The following is a 15,144-nucleotide window of genomic DNA, read 5'->3' on the forward strand; positions in this document are numbered from 1 at the left end:
ACATATGATCAGTCTTTCAGTATACATGGAGGGTAGAATGAGTATTCTATTGGTTTATTTTTATCTCTAGATAGATTAATCTTTTTCGGTCTGAGATCAAATATTCTTTCAGAATCTGTTCCATTAGTTTCATTAAAACTCCTAAGATAAAATGATAAATAACGAATATCTTTTTCTTCTGAAGTAGAACTATCATTATATTCTCTAGATACATTACCAAGATCGGATAAATTGAAATTGACAGACACTTTCTCCATGCATTGTCTTGGTTTATTTTGATTATCAGAGAATTTTATTGTTGATTTTGCTTTTTCATTTGAAAATGGTTTTCTAGTTGAAATTGTCTTATTAATATTTAATTCTTTATCACTATCTGATCCTGTGATGTTCAGTTTCATTCCCCAGATTTCATCTACAGGTACATAGTTCCAATGTTTTACTGAAATTGTCCATGTGCCATTTGGTTTTTCACCGAAAAATTCACGAGATAAAATAACGAACTCCATTGTTTCAAGATGTTTCTTCTCTTCACTAAATCGTTCACCCTTTGCACCAGATCTTAAGACTGCTTTTGTTTTCATTGGACTTGTCAAAGTGAAATGTAAATCTGAATAATAGAAATGTCTCAAATGGAAAATAAATGAAACTGTTTCTACTCTTTTCATATCGCCTTCTGGGAAATCAAAAGTAAAATTCCTTTCTTCTTCGCCTGCAAAAGTAATTGTGAATAATTTTACATCGTAATCTGCGTAGATTGTTTTATTTATAAAATTTCCTTTGACTTCATCAACATGTTTTATCAGAGTTTCACTTATAAGCTTCGTATATTCAATTCTACCGTAACCGTATGCGGGATTAAATGAAATACTAGCATTATTCGTTATCCATAAGGGATGAGAACTATCAATGATTGTTGATGAAAGCGCAACTGCATATAATACTGTACGATAGTCAATTTTATATTTATCTTTAAATTTTGTTTTCATCATAGCAACAACGGATGCAAAAATAGATGCTGCTGTATTTGACCCGAATCCTTTTCGATCTCCTCCGAAAGAGCTTGCTACAGTGATTTTCGGAAAGAATCTTGCCGGACCAAAGGTCAAAGTGTCACTAGCGCCGGACGTAACGCATGCTAGAGTTCCTGATGACCATTGGGATGTGAATGTGGAGCTTCCTGACGTTGAACTTGCTCCGATTATAAACGTTTGTGGCAGATAAAGGAGACTGAAGTACTGGGCATCTACAGAAAGGACACCGTAGTCACCTGAGCGTATGATGAATATTGTTTGGTCATATTTATCTAAGAGTTCAGAAATGCAATTATCCCATTTGTCATATCTATAAAAAGGAAGCATTGGTATTTGGTTATTTCCGGTATTATTCACAATTGTAAAAAATTCTCGAAACATTGACATAACAATAATATCAAAATTTGCTTCTTTTTTAGTTAAATTCCTAAATCCACCTATGAATGTATCCATCTCCTTAACATTTTTAACCCAAAAATAGCTGAATTTGGCACCAGTTAACCTAGAAAAACTTTCACTCAATGCGATTGAAATAGAACCGGTGCCTTCGTAGTATTCTTCAGAAAGATCATTTTTTGTATAATTCTGTCCAACAATAACATCATATGTACTGTCGTATGATTTATTAATTAATAAATTTGTATCATTAAAACCTTTTCCGATATATAAAAATTTTAAGTGTGAGACATCATATGTATCGGTAAAATTTTCTTCGGTAATTGTGTCATAATTGGGGTAATTTGAGTATGGATCGAAGATTTCGGAGGTTTCATTTGTTATATACTTTTTCATATCACTGTACTGTGTCATATCAGATGAAAGCTCGATTGTTGGATATTCTTCTATTGGCTCTATGTATATAAAAATCGAGAAAAACATTTGAAAATTTATTCTCAAAAACGATGAAAGATATTCAGAATTCATAATATTTCCAAGTATCATTCATGTATGAGTATTCATACAAGAATATTTCGTAAAAGAACTTCTAAGGTTCATATTTTGGAAATTTCCATTTTCGCCTTAGTTCTTCCTTAAATGATATTTTATGTTCTACAGATAAAACAGTATGTATTACAAAACATGTTCGGCAATTTGAAATTTTCAATACCTCTCAAATTTTGAGACAAGGCTGTCAAAATATTTTTGATCGAGAATGTCTTAAAGACATCCTAAATCAAAATAAACTAATTTTCCGCTGAATTATCTACGATAACTACAATGATTTTTTTCATACCATTACTGTACATAAATCAAGACTAAAGAGTATCAAAGATCCATATTACTTGATAGACTTTTCAAATTTGAGAATTTGGAAGATCATGGTATGAAACGGTTTTCACCTTTTTTCACAGCAATTTTTGGAAACTGTTTTTTTTTAATTTTTCTTATAATCACTTCTGTAAACAGTTTCTTCTATAATTACAATGTTTTTGATGTAAATTGTTGTTCTTTTTGTAATTCCTCAGTTGATGTTTCATTATTTTCCTTTTTCTTGAAGAAATGAACGGCAAAAATAACAAGAGCTGTTGCAGCAGCATGAATAGCAATTGGAGTTACATATGCAGATAAGTCTGGGTTTCCTCCAACATATGTTTTGAAATCATATGCATTATTTTTAAAAAATGTTTTGCTGTCATATTCAACGAATATTGAACTATTAGTGTAATCGCAGTAGTTTTTCTCTTGGTATTTAATAGGTATTGAAAAATTCCTTTTTGGAAGTCTTGGTGGCTCCTTTAGATAACTTCTAAATGGATAAATAATTGAAGAACATTCTCTTGATGTGTTCATCATTGATATAGAGAGAACTCCTCTTTTAATATCACCTAATTTTGTGAAATCCACAAAAAATGATCCATTATTCACATGTGAAAATGCGTAAACAGAATTCCATTTGTGCAAATCATATAAAGTTAGTTGAATAAACTGTGTCTTTCCATGTTCTGGCAACTTATCTTCATGAAAAGAATAATTAAATTCAACTGTTGAATTTATATAACTATGATAATTTTCTACACCTATCAATCCAACTTTGTATGGATTTATCAAATTAAACTTTTCTGTTTCAACTGATTTGTTTGAAAAGATATTTCTCACACCCATAACTATTTCTGTGTTATTTTTAAGAATACATGGTGGAACAAATGAATAAGTGATTGTCTGGTTCTGATCATCACCTTTTGTGAAATTAATTCGCTTTGGTCGGAGATCATAAATTCGATTTGTTGTACTTTCATTGACAACATTACGTAAATAGTAGGAAAGGTATACAGTGCTTGTACCATTTATGTTTTCTGGATAAAGTTGGCCAAGATCTTGTAAATTAAAAGTGACATTTTGTAATTTCATGCAAACTCTTGATTCATTGTCTGTAAAATAGACACTTTGAGTGTTATCATGAACATATGGCTTCTGTGTTAAGTGTTCTTGATGGTTATGTTCTGTCAAATTTTTGGAATTTGTTGATCCTGTAAAATTCAACTTCATTCCCCAAATTGAGTCCAGCGGTACATAGTTCCAATGCTTCATATATACATTCCATTCTCCTTTTGGTGTTTCACCGAAAAATTCTCGACTTAATATTACAAATTCCATTTTTGGAAGAGGATCAAGTTGAATACCTTTTTGTTCACCCATACCTCCTTGTCTGATATGAGCTACTGTTCCGCTTGGACTCTTAATTCGAATATGGACATCGGAAAAAGTATAATTCATCAAATAAAATGAGAATTGTACTGTTTCAACCCTCTGCATCTCAGTACTAGTATAATTAAATACATAAAGCCTTTCTTTTTCTGTTGCAAACGTCATAAGTCTGTTATCTTCTTCATCTTTATTATTTACTAGATAAAGTGTATGTTTGACGAGATCTCCTTTAAGACTATTAATTTCATTGAATATATTCTCATCGAGAAGCTTATCTAAGTTGATTCTTCCGTAGCCAAATGCAGGATTAAACATAACATGAGCGGTATTGTTAATCCACAGAGGATGTTCATAATCAATAACTGTAGATGTTAATGCAACCATATATAGAACTGTTCTGTAATCGATTCTTGTGTGATTAAATTTCAATTTCATCTTAGCAACAGCAGCAGCAAAGATACTGGCGGCCATATTTGATCCATAGCCAGATCTATTTAAATCAGTCGTATAATTTGCGACAGTAATACTTGGATAAAATCTGGATTTTCCAAAAGTCAACGTATCTTGTCCTCCAGATGTAACAACAGCAAGTAGACCTGATGACCATTGAGAATAGAAGGCACTTCCGCCTGTAACTGTGCTCGATCCGATTAAAAATGTCTGTGGAAGATAATTAAGAGTATAATGTTGGGAGTCCAATGGGAGCATGCCATCATCGCCGCCTCTGAATATAATGATAGGACTTGAAATATTGGTTTTGTTGTTCTGAGCTTCAATAACCTTTTCGATTTCAATATCCCAATTGTCGTAACGGTAAAATGGATATAATTCCCTTTTCTCATATCGGAAAACACCACGTGGTGATGACATAATGATGATCTCAAAAGAATAATTGGTCTCATTAGATTCGAGTTTTGAGAAGTTGCCTAAGAAGTTTTCAACTTGGGTTTCCTCTGCTTTCTCCATCCAATAGTAGCTAAAATTGGAATTGTCGAACATAGAGAAATCTTTTGTTAAGGCTAAGGAGATGGAGCCCGTTCCTTCGAAAAAACTGGAGTTGCCAGATTTGTTTCCAGAGATAGTGATACCGATATCGCCTCCCTTAAAGTAGGTGCGATTTAATCTCGGATCATCGTCATTAAAGCCTTCGCCAATGAACAAAAAATGAATTTTTGAAGCATCTTCCTGTTTGATTGGGCCCTTATTAGTTATTGAGTCCCAATTGCTATATGTAGCATATGGATTGAAAGTTAAATTGTGGTTAGAATTATCAAAGACATCTGTAAGAGGATAAATTGTCCGTACATGTTCACCAGAAATGGTTGGGTAATCCCATTCCGGTTCGATCCTATATTGTAAAAAGAAAATTAATTCCATGTAAATATGATCATTTTTACTCAAAATTGAGAGAAAAAATGTAATCTTATTCAATTTAAATATGACCAGACAATATGATTTTTGCTTTTTGGATTATTATCACATGCATGATTCAATTTGCTTGCGACGAATAGGTATTCAAAAAGTTTATTTTTTGAATTTATAAGAAATTATTACAATGAAATGATCAATAATGTTGTAAAAAGAAATTCATCAAAAGTGACACCTCAGAAAAGCTAAAATATTGAATTTTTGGAACTTTTGATAGAGAACGTTTTTAAATATTAATTAAAGTAAATGTATATTTTGTAAAGATTCTTTTTAATAAAAAAGTAAAATTTTGAAGAAGAACACAAAATCTTCTGAAAAATAATATCACATAAACTCATATTATTTTCTAATATATAACTATTTTATATAAAAATCAAATTCAATGATCTTAAAAGCGAAGGATAAACCTCAAAATTTACGAATATAATGAGTGGGAATATAATGCTTATCTATCATAAAACCATATGAAATATCAATTTTTGCTTTACGCCCAATTTTTGACGACAATTAGCAAAAAATGTTAAATGTTAACACTCAGTCCATTTGAATATGAAAAATAAAATTGACTTTGATTAAATGTTTTTATTTATCATGCAATTCTTCTTGCGACCAAAGATTTGAATAAAAGTTCAAAAAATAAGATAGCTTAAAAAATAATATACGGTAGTGTTTACTAATAGATGAATAGTATATAAATTCTATTAAAATGGATTTGATCCAAAAAAATATATAAAATTTGATCATAAATAAAATCGTTTTAAATTACTTCTTCATTTAAATTATAACAATTATTTTTGGTTTTATATTTTTTTGGATCAAATCCATTTTAATAGAATTTATATACTATTCATCTATTAGTAAACACTACCGTATATTATTTTTTAAGCTATCTTATTTTTTGAACTTTTATTCAAATCTTTGGTCGCAAGAAGAATTGCATGATAAATAAAAACATTTAATCAAAGTCAATTTTATTTTTCATATTCAAATGGACTGAGTGTTAACATTTAACATTTTTTGCTAATTGTCGTCAAAAATTGGGCGTAAAGCAAAAATTGATATTTCATATGGTTTTATGATAGATAAGCATTATATTCCCACTCATTATATTCGTAAATTTTGAGGTTTATCCTTCGCTTTTAAGATCATTGAATTTGATTTTTATATAAAATAGTTATATATTAGAAAATAATATGAGTTTATGTGATATTATTTTTCAGAAGATTTCATTCTATATGCCTATGAAAAGTACTCTCAAAACTAACTTTTTCCTAATTATAATTAAATCTAGAATATTGTATTATGCTTAGTATTATTTCATTTTTCTCATTCAATTTAGAATTTACAAATGTCAAAAAAATTGAGAGCTGTCACTTTTGCTGAATTTCTGTTTATTACAATAATTGAAAGATGTTTAAATTTCTAAATAAAATATTTGAAAAACCTTTATCAGCAATTCGACGAATTTTTGAAAAAGTGTGTTTGTCAGAATATGGATCAGATGACTCCCCCTCATGTATGCTAAATTGTTTTTATGTTGTTCTACAGACACTTTTATGTGTTAAAAACAATATTTGTCCAATCATCAAAGAAATATTGTTTAAATTATTTTTCTTATTAAAGAAAACGATGGTCAAAAGATAATGTATTATATTTTAAATCGTGTTTAAAGCAGAAATTCTTAATATAATAGAATCTGATATTCTTCTTCTTATAGAAATATCCGAAATCATTTCAAAAATCGAAAACTTTACAAAAAAAGATAGCTTTTTTTTACTTCAAAGAAGAAATCCGAAATATGTTTTTGAAGTTAGAGATCAGTGAGGTATTTAATTCTTTTTCTTATTTTAAGTTCCCTTTATTATTAAAGTCCTTGAACAATGTCTAAAATGCTTTAATATTTTTGAATCAAATTACATTGTTTGGAATCAACTCTTGTTGAGTTTGTTTTTGTAGATCATCAGTAGAATAATCTGGATTTATTTTCTTCTTGAAGAATTTAGAAACAAATACAACAAAGGCCGCTACAAACAGATGAAGAGCGATTGGCGTAATGTATGCTGTATCCTTTAGTCCATCTCCAATATATGTCTTGTAATCCTGAGCACTTTTGTTCAGAATAGTTCCGCTATGATACGCTTCGAATATAGAAGTATTTTGATAGTTGCAAGATTCATCCTCTTGATAAAGAATTTGAATCTTGAATGGCCTCTTCGGATCACGGCTTGGCCTTTTACCTACTAAATATCTTCTAAATGGATAAATAATTGAAGAACATTTTCGTGTTGTTGTCATCGCTGACAATGAAAGAATTCCTTTCTTAACATTTTTCTCTAATTTATTGAAATCAAAAACAAATGAGCCATTGTTGATGTGTGAAAAAGCGTAAATAGGTTTCCAATCCTTTAAATCATATATTGACATCTGTATAAACTGTGGCTTTCCATGTTCTGGAAAATAATCTTCATGAAATGAATAATTAAACTCCATTGTTTCATTTGTATAAATTTCAAAACCACTTCTATTGATGATTCCAATATTATACTTATTGATTAAATTAAAAGGTTTTGTTTCAACTGATTTGTTTGAAAATACATTTCTTACTCCCATAACTATTCTAGAGTTATTCTTAAGAATACATGGTGCAACAAATGAATAATTTATGATATTGTTTTTACTTGCAGTCCTGTTTATTTTCTTCGGTCTGAGATCAAAGATTCGATTTGAAACTTTATTATTGATAACACTTTTGAGATAATATGATAAGTAAAGAATTTCGGAACCATTGATATTATCAGCAAATGAAATACCAACATCATCCAAATTAAATGTGACTGTTTGTAATTCCATACATTGCCTTGGTGTATCATCTGGTTTATCATCAGCAAATTTGATGTTAACTTTGTTGTCATGAATATATGGTTTCCTTGTAAGATTGCCTTGTTTAATATGATCAGTCAAACTTATTGAACTATCTGATCCTGTGAAAGACAATTTCATTCCCCAAATTCTATCTACTGGAATATAGTTCCAATGTTTGATATATACTGTCCAAGTTCCATCTGGTTTTTCTCCTAAAAATTCTCGACTTAAAATTGCAAATTCCATCTTAGGTAAAGTTTTGAAATCTTGAGCTCTTTGTTCACCTTTTTCTCCAGATCTGATGGTAGCAATAGTACCACTTGGACTTTTAATTCGAATGTGAAGATCTGAATTAAATAAATTTTGCAAGTAAAAAGTGAACATAACTGTTTCTACTCTAGTCATTTTAGTATTCTTTGGGAAAGTAAAGTTATATTCTGTATCATTTTCGCCTGCAAACCTAAGAAAAGTTTCATTAACTGAATATTTCAAACGAATTGTGTGTTCTACGAGATTTCCTTTCAGATCTTTAACTTCTTTGAATATGTTCTCATCTAAAAGCTTATCTAAGTTGATTCTTCCATAACCAAATGCAGGATTAAACTTTATCGAAGCCGTATTTTTAATCCACATAGGATGTTCATCATCAATAACTGTAGATGTTAATGCAACCATGTATAAAAGTGTTCTGTAATCAAAATCTGGATCATTAAATTTAATTTTCATCATAGCAACAACAGAAGCAAATATTCCTGCAGCCATGTTTGATCCATAACCTTGCCTGTTTTCCCCAGTGATTGAATCCGCCACATTTATACTTGGATAAAATCTAGATAATCCAAAAGTTAGTGTGTCAATGCCTCCAGCAGGAGCAACAGCAAGTAATCCTGATGACCATTGAGAATAGAAAGCGCTGCCTCCAGTTACGGCACTAGACCCGATTAAAAAAGTTTCGGGAAGATAATTCAAAGTATTGTATTGCGCATCCAATGGAATAACACCTTCATCACCCGCACTGAATATAATAATGGGATTGAGCTTCTTGTTTTCTTTAGTTTTGGTTTCAATAATTTTTCGAACTTCAGAATCCCAACGTTCGTACCGGTAAAACGGTAATAGTGATTGGTTTTCTTCCGTTTTAAAAACGCCGCGAGATGATGACATAACGATGATATCAAAATGATAATCTGTATTATTTCTTGTAAGAATGCCAAATTGATCTAAAAAATTATTAACCATTGTTTCATTTTCTTTGTCCATCCAAAAATAGCTAAAATTTGAATTAACAAGTTTTGAAAAGTCTTTGAGAAGGGTTATTGAGATTGATCCTGTTCCTTCATATAATCTCATGGCATCTTTTAACTGTTCATCACTTATGTTTCCGATATCACTTTTATTATAATGATTTTTAGTAAAGTTCGTGTCGCTGAGATTAAAACCTTGACCAATGTATAAGAATCGGATATTTGATGCATCTAATGGATATATTTCTTTGTTTTCAATTATAGAATCCCATTTATCATTTGGTTCATATGGATCAAAAGTTAAACTTTCGCTATTATTATTATAAAATGCACCCTTAATGATATAAGTTGTATTTATGTATCCACTGTTAATCATTGGATATTCAGATTCTGGCTCTATTCGAAATAGTAAAAAGAAAAGCATCACTAAAAATTGGGGAAAATCAGTTCAGAGGCTTTCAATTTTCAATGCTTCAATCAAAGGTTTTGCATTCAAATTTGATATTACTTATGGTTGAAAAATATCTTATTATATAATTTTATACATTACAACATAATAAAGATGACGTCTGATATCTTAAGGTTATTTTTGAATATTATCTATAGAAAAGCTTGATCAGAATGGAGAAATAATCATTTTTAGCTTCAAATAATCGATGAGCATTAAAATTAAATATGAATTTCCAAATTAAAATTTTGAATGATTTACAATTTAACTTTCAAAATCATACTGTTAAGACATATTTAATGTGATTTTAACAAATAATTAAATTCTATGCATATTGTAAGTTCTTGCCTTATAAGAACAAAGATATTTGTACTGATTATATTCTGGATGTTATCCTTCTTGTAATTTACATGATACATGATAAATTTGTAGTTTATATTGAAACATTTATGTTTATTAAACCGAGTTTCAACACTATATTTTTATGGTATTAATAAATGAAAACTTCTCACAACTTTAAACATATGCAACAAAGCAACTATGTTATTTTCCATGGGATTGGATATTTTCATTGGTATGTTAATTAAAATATGGGCATATGCATCCGTATTTGATATGATTTCTGTGGAAGAAATCATTGTTTGGGATGCACGACTATAACCTTTCAATCCCATGAATTCATAAGTCATTATATTTCTTGCTGTAACTTTTAAATCTAAACCTAATTTATATTCAAAAATACGATCTATCACTGCTTGATCTATAATATTTAAAACATACTCATAGTTTAAATCAATTTTTCTTACATACTTGTATTCATATGAACTTTCAGGAACTTTAATTCTTGTTCCATTTTGGTCTGTTACAGGATAACCATTTGCTATATAATCTATTGACACTTCTGAAATATTTGGTTGATTAGATATTCCATTTCCTGTCAAAAAATATTTCAAATGAAAATATCCATCACTTCCTTTATAAAATGTTTCTTTTGACGTCCTAGGTAAAATGATTCTAAAACTTTTCTTTTGTAATGTGGTTTCTGGAAGATCTCTCATTTTATCTGCCTTATACATTATTTCATTGTATAAACGAACAACATCGTAAGGAACCTTTCCATTAGGATCGTTATCGTATTGACCGACTACGTAAGTAGAAAGTTTGAAATTTCCACCTAATGTCTGATTCTTAAAAATAAGGAAGTTTCCATATTTAATTGTATATAAATTAGATTGAGGATGGCCAAAATTATCATTGTATTGCTCTAATGTAATTCTAAGAACATATGGTGATATCATTGTATATTTTGAAGGATCAACTGCAATAATAGGAGTTCCATAACCTGATATGGTTCTTGTAATAGAAATATGAGAAAGCAACATATGAGGTTCTATACCCATATGTAATTCTTTAAAATCAATAATTGCAACATCTTCAGGGAGTTCATTATTAACATCACTATATTCTCCCTTCAGATAGATTTCTTTTTCTGTCCCAACCCCAACATAATACACGTTGCAATCAAAATCTCTTGAAACTATACCACCGCCATGAATCGTATTCCAAATCAATAATTGAGTTGCTAAATTACGTTTTCTAGCACCATCTATCAAATAATCAATACTGCCATTTAAACTTGGAGAATAACCATGGCAACCCAAAAATCTTTCCTTTCTAATTTCATTTGAAACATAAAGAATTTTTTTTAGTTTCTCTTCAAATTTAGAATAATTTTTAACAGTTCCTGGAAAAGTTTCTCTAAGAGGAACACTTTTATAGTATGTTCCAAGCTGATAGGCAAATCCTTTATCAATACAATAGACATAAATTAGATTATAATAGTTATGTGCGCCTATATCAAAGCTTTCGGCCATTGGAACTAAACCGTCAAGACGGCCGCTTCCGATTGTTAGTAATGAACCATTCCCTGAATACCACACATAGTTATGGAATCTATTTGAAAATACATCTATTGAATTAACAAAATGCCGATTATAATATAAACCAGTCGTAATCTGTTCCTAATTCAAAAATCATCTAGTGTGAAAAAAAAAAGTATTTTGTATGTCACGAGCAGTACTTTCATCATATTGGATAGCATTTATCTAAATTTTATATTAGCCTATAAATTATTTATGATATTTTTAAACATTTTTTTCGAATTTCAGCTTTAAATTAGATTTAATAAGAAAAATCTGAACCTGAAATCCGATATTTAGTATGAGATTTGATGTTTTAAAGTGAATTTGTTGATTTAAAACTTAGCCGAAGTTGCAATATAGAGTGAGGTAAATATTATCAAATATTTTAAAAAAAAATATTGAATTTGTGACAAATTTTGAGAGCTTTACAAAATATGATCACTAACCCTAAGTGAAATATGCAATACATGAAAAATTAACCATTCCTCTAAGCAGAGAATGAAATTTATTTATTGTTCGCAATATTCTGCGGTGAAAAAGTTCATTTTGTTAAGATTAATTTCAATTGAACAAACGGCAGTTTTTTAAAAACGCTCAAATTTTCAAAAAAAAAGCTAGCTGAAAAAATTGTAAACATATTTCGGTTTTAAAACATATACAAAATGAGTTTGAGTCAGAGAAATAGCTCTGACTAACAACAAAGAAAACATGGATTAGGAAAATTTATCAAGACAAATCTTTCATTCGTTGGAGTTATTTTTTAATATATCCAGAACCAGCATCATTATTCTTCCTGAAGAAGTTTGCCAAAAATATAACAATAGCAATTGCAGCAGCGTGAATAACAATTGGAATTGAAATTTCAAATCTGTTAATGCCTTCGCCAACATAGTATTTGTAATCTGCAACACTTCTTCGTTCAAAGATACCTGTCGGATATTGTATGAAGGATGTACTATCATAGTTGCAAGATTCATCATCTTGATATAAAATTCGAACTTTAAATGGCCTCTTCGGTCTTGGATCTGGTACTTCATGCTCTAAATATTTTCTGAATGGATAAATAATTGATGAACATTTTCGTGTAGTTGTCATTGCTGATAATGAAATAACTCCTTTCTTAACAGTTCTACTTAATGTACTGAAATTAAAATATATTGAACCATTGTTTACATATGTATAAGCGTAAATAGGTTCCCATTTCTTTAAATCATATATTGACATTTGAAGAAACTGTGGCTTTCCATGTTCTGGAAAATAATCTTCATGAAAAGAGTAATTAAACTCCATTGATTGATTGGTATAATGATCATATTCATCTACATTAATTAAACCAATTTTGTGATCATTGATTAAATTAAATTTTTCTGTTTCAATTGATTTGTTTGTAAAAATATTTCTTACTCCCATAACTATTTGAGAGTTATTCTTGAGAATACATGGTGCAACAAATGAATAATTTGTTATATAGTTGCTTTCAATAAGTTTTAAATAATTGATTCTTTTTGGTCTGAGATCGAATATTCTACTTGATTTATTTCCATCAGGTAAAACATTTCTAAGATAATATGATAAATAAACAGTACCTATTCCACTGATGTTATCTGGATATAAATCACCAAGATCTGTTAAATTCAATGTAACTGTTTGTAATTCCATACATTTCCTTGGTGTTTTATCAGGTAAATTATCAGCGAATTTGATGTTTACTTTGTTATCATGAACATATGGTTTCTTTTCATGCTTACTTTGTTTATTATGTTCCGCTAATTTTATATGACTATTTGAACCTGTGAAATTCAGTTTCATTCCCCAGATTCTGTCTACTGGAATATAGTTCCAATGTTTGATATATACTTTCCAATCTCCATCTGGTTTTTCACCTAAAAACTCACGACTTAAAATGACATATTCCAATTTAGGTAAAATTTTGAATTTCAAACCTTTTACTTCTCCTATTCCTCCTTGTTTGATAATTGCTTCTGTTCCACTGGGACTTACAATCTTTATGTTGATATCCGAATAAAATCTCTTTTCTAAGTAAAAAGAGAATTGAACTGTTTCTACTCTAGTCATGTTAGTATTTTCAGGAAAATTAAATGTAAAATTGGAGTCTTCTTCACCTGCAAATTTAAGATATGTTGCTTGTTTGCTGTAATTAGTATAAGCTGTGTATTTAACGAGATCTCCTTTAAGATTATTAATCTCGTTGAATGTTTCATCATCTAGAAGCTTATCTAAATTGATTCTTCCGTAGCCAAATGCTGGATTATACATAATTGAAGCGGAATTGTTAACCCACATAGGATGTTCATCATCAATGACTGTGGATGTTAATGCGACCATGTATAAAACTGTTCTGTAATCGATTTTCGTGTGATTATATTTAATCTTCATCATGGCAATGACGGCAGCAAAAATACCAGTGCCAATATTGGATCCATATCCTGGTCTGTCTTTATTTATCTCTGATTTGGCCACATTTATGCTTGGATAAAATCTTGATAATCCAAAAGTTAACGTATCATGGCCTCCTGCTGGGACAACAGCAAGCAATCCTGATGACCATTGAGAATAGAAAGCACTTCCTCTGGTTGCAGCACTTGATCCGATCAAAAAAGTTTTGGGAAGATAATTCAAAGTATTGTATTGGGCATCTACTGGAAGAACACCTTCATCACCTGCACGGAATATAACGATGGGACTAAAATTGCTCTTTCTTGTATTATTAGCTTTAATAATTTTTTCGACTGTGGAATCCCAATTGTCAAATCGGTAATATGGGAGTAGTGATTCGTTTTGATCAATAAGGAAAAGGCCGCGAGTTGAAGACATAACGATGATATCAAATAAAAAGTCTGAATTATTACTGGTAAGTTTAGCAAATTCGGTTAAAAAATCATCGACTTTTGTAACTTCCTCGTTGTTCATCCAAAAATAGCTGAAATTTGCATTATCGAGTATTGTATAATTTGGTAATACACCAATTGAGATAGATGCTGTTGCTTCAGATAGTCTGGATCCGTCAGCTATATCTCCAATACTTCTGTTTCCAATATCATGCTCTTTTTCATAATTTTTAGTGAACCGAGTATCATTTTTATTGAAACCAAGTCCAATGAACAAAAATCGAAGATTTGAAGCATCTCGTGGTGATGTAACATTGTATTCAGCTATGGTATCCCACTTTTTGTTTGGATAATATGGATTAAACATTAAATTTTCGCTGACATTATAAAATACATTGGTAATCTTATATGCTGTTTTTATGTACCCATCACTTATCATTGGATATTCCCATTCTGGTTCAATTCTCAATTGTAAAAAGAAAAGCATTGTTTAGAAAAATTGGCAAAAAGTTGGTTGTGATCCTAAGTAATTCAATATTCAGAGTGCTTATCGTGCCTTTCAAATTTCTTAATCAGTAAGATTCAGGGATATTCTTTTATTGTGTTATCGCAATTTTGATAAATTATTAATCATTTCACTTCCAATCAAAATTGAAAGGTCAATTTTTCCAAGTGAAAATATTCCTAATATTAATAGATCGATGGTTTTTCAAG

The 15,144-nt window shown here is 29.8% G+C and overlaps 5 protein-coding genes across 5 annotated transcripts, besides 4 other annotated features; all 5 read right to left on the bottom strand.

Annotated features, from left to right (window-relative positions):
* Nucleotides 1–8: 8 nt before the first annotated feature.
* Nucleotides 9–1,910, bottom strand: TVAGG3_0306120 (proprotein convertase subtilisin/kexin-related family; the record flags this gene model as incomplete). The annotated part of the gene is made up of 1 exon (XM_001325340.1): nt 9–1,910. One exon carries the CDS (start codon nt 1,908–1,910, stop codon nt 9–11), a length of 1,902 nt encoding a protein of 633 aa, XP_001325375.1.
* A 2-nt stretch (nt 1,911–1,912) lies between these two features.
* On the bottom strand, nt 1,913–5,054 carry TVAGG3_0306130 (proprotein convertase subtilisin/kexin-related family; the record flags this gene model as incomplete). Its single annotated transcript, XM_001325341.2, has 1 exon — nt 2,451–5,054. One exon carries the CDS (start codon nt 5,052–5,054, stop codon nt 2,451–2,453), a length of 2,604 nt encoding a protein of 867 aa, XP_001325376.1.
* Nucleotides 5,055–5,248: 194 nt separating this feature from the next.
* Nucleotides 5,249–5,286: a mobile genetic element.
* Nucleotides 5,249–5,286: a terminal%2Cinverted (terminal inverted repeat of Banshee-A3 transposon ID:TVAGG3_0306140).
* A 1,179-nt stretch (nt 5,287–6,465) lies between these two features.
* Nucleotides 6,466–6,502: a mobile genetic element.
* Nucleotides 6,466–6,502: a terminal%2Cinverted (terminal inverted repeat of Banshee-A3 transposon ID:TVAGG3_0306150).
* A 511-nt stretch (nt 6,503–7,013) lies between these two features.
* Nucleotides 7,014–9,587, bottom strand: TVAGG3_0306160 (proprotein convertase subtilisin/kexin-related family; the record flags this gene model as incomplete). The annotated part of the gene is made up of 1 exon (XM_001325342.1): nt 7,014–9,587. One exon carries the CDS (start codon nt 9,585–9,587, stop codon nt 7,014–7,016), a length of 2,574 nt encoding a protein of 857 aa, XP_001325377.1.
* A 554-nt stretch (nt 9,588–10,141) lies between these two features.
* Nucleotides 10,142–11,549, bottom strand: TVAGG3_0306170 (uncharacterized protein; the record flags this gene model as incomplete). The annotated part of the gene is made up of 1 exon (XM_001325343.2): nt 10,142–11,533. The coding sequence occupies one exon, from the start codon at nt 11,531–11,533 to the stop codon at nt 10,142–10,144; it is 1,392 nt and encodes a 463-aa protein (XP_001325378.1).
* A 670-nt stretch (nt 11,550–12,219) lies between these two features.
* On the bottom strand, nt 12,220–14,957 carry TVAGG3_0306180 (proprotein convertase subtilisin/kexin-related family; the record flags this gene model as incomplete). Its single annotated transcript, XM_001325344.1, has 1 exon — nt 12,335–14,917. One exon carries the CDS (start codon nt 14,915–14,917, stop codon nt 12,335–12,337), a length of 2,583 nt encoding a protein of 860 aa, XP_001325379.1.
* Between the last annotated feature and the right edge of the window lie 187 nt (nt 14,958–15,144).

Source organism: Trichomonas vaginalis, chromosome V (genome assembly GCF_026262505.1).
Source record: "Trichomonas vaginalis G3 chromosome V, whole genome shotgun sequence".
In the NCBI taxonomy this organism is placed as follows: domain Eukaryota; phylum Parabasalia; order Trichomonadida; family Trichomonadidae; genus Trichomonas; species Trichomonas vaginalis.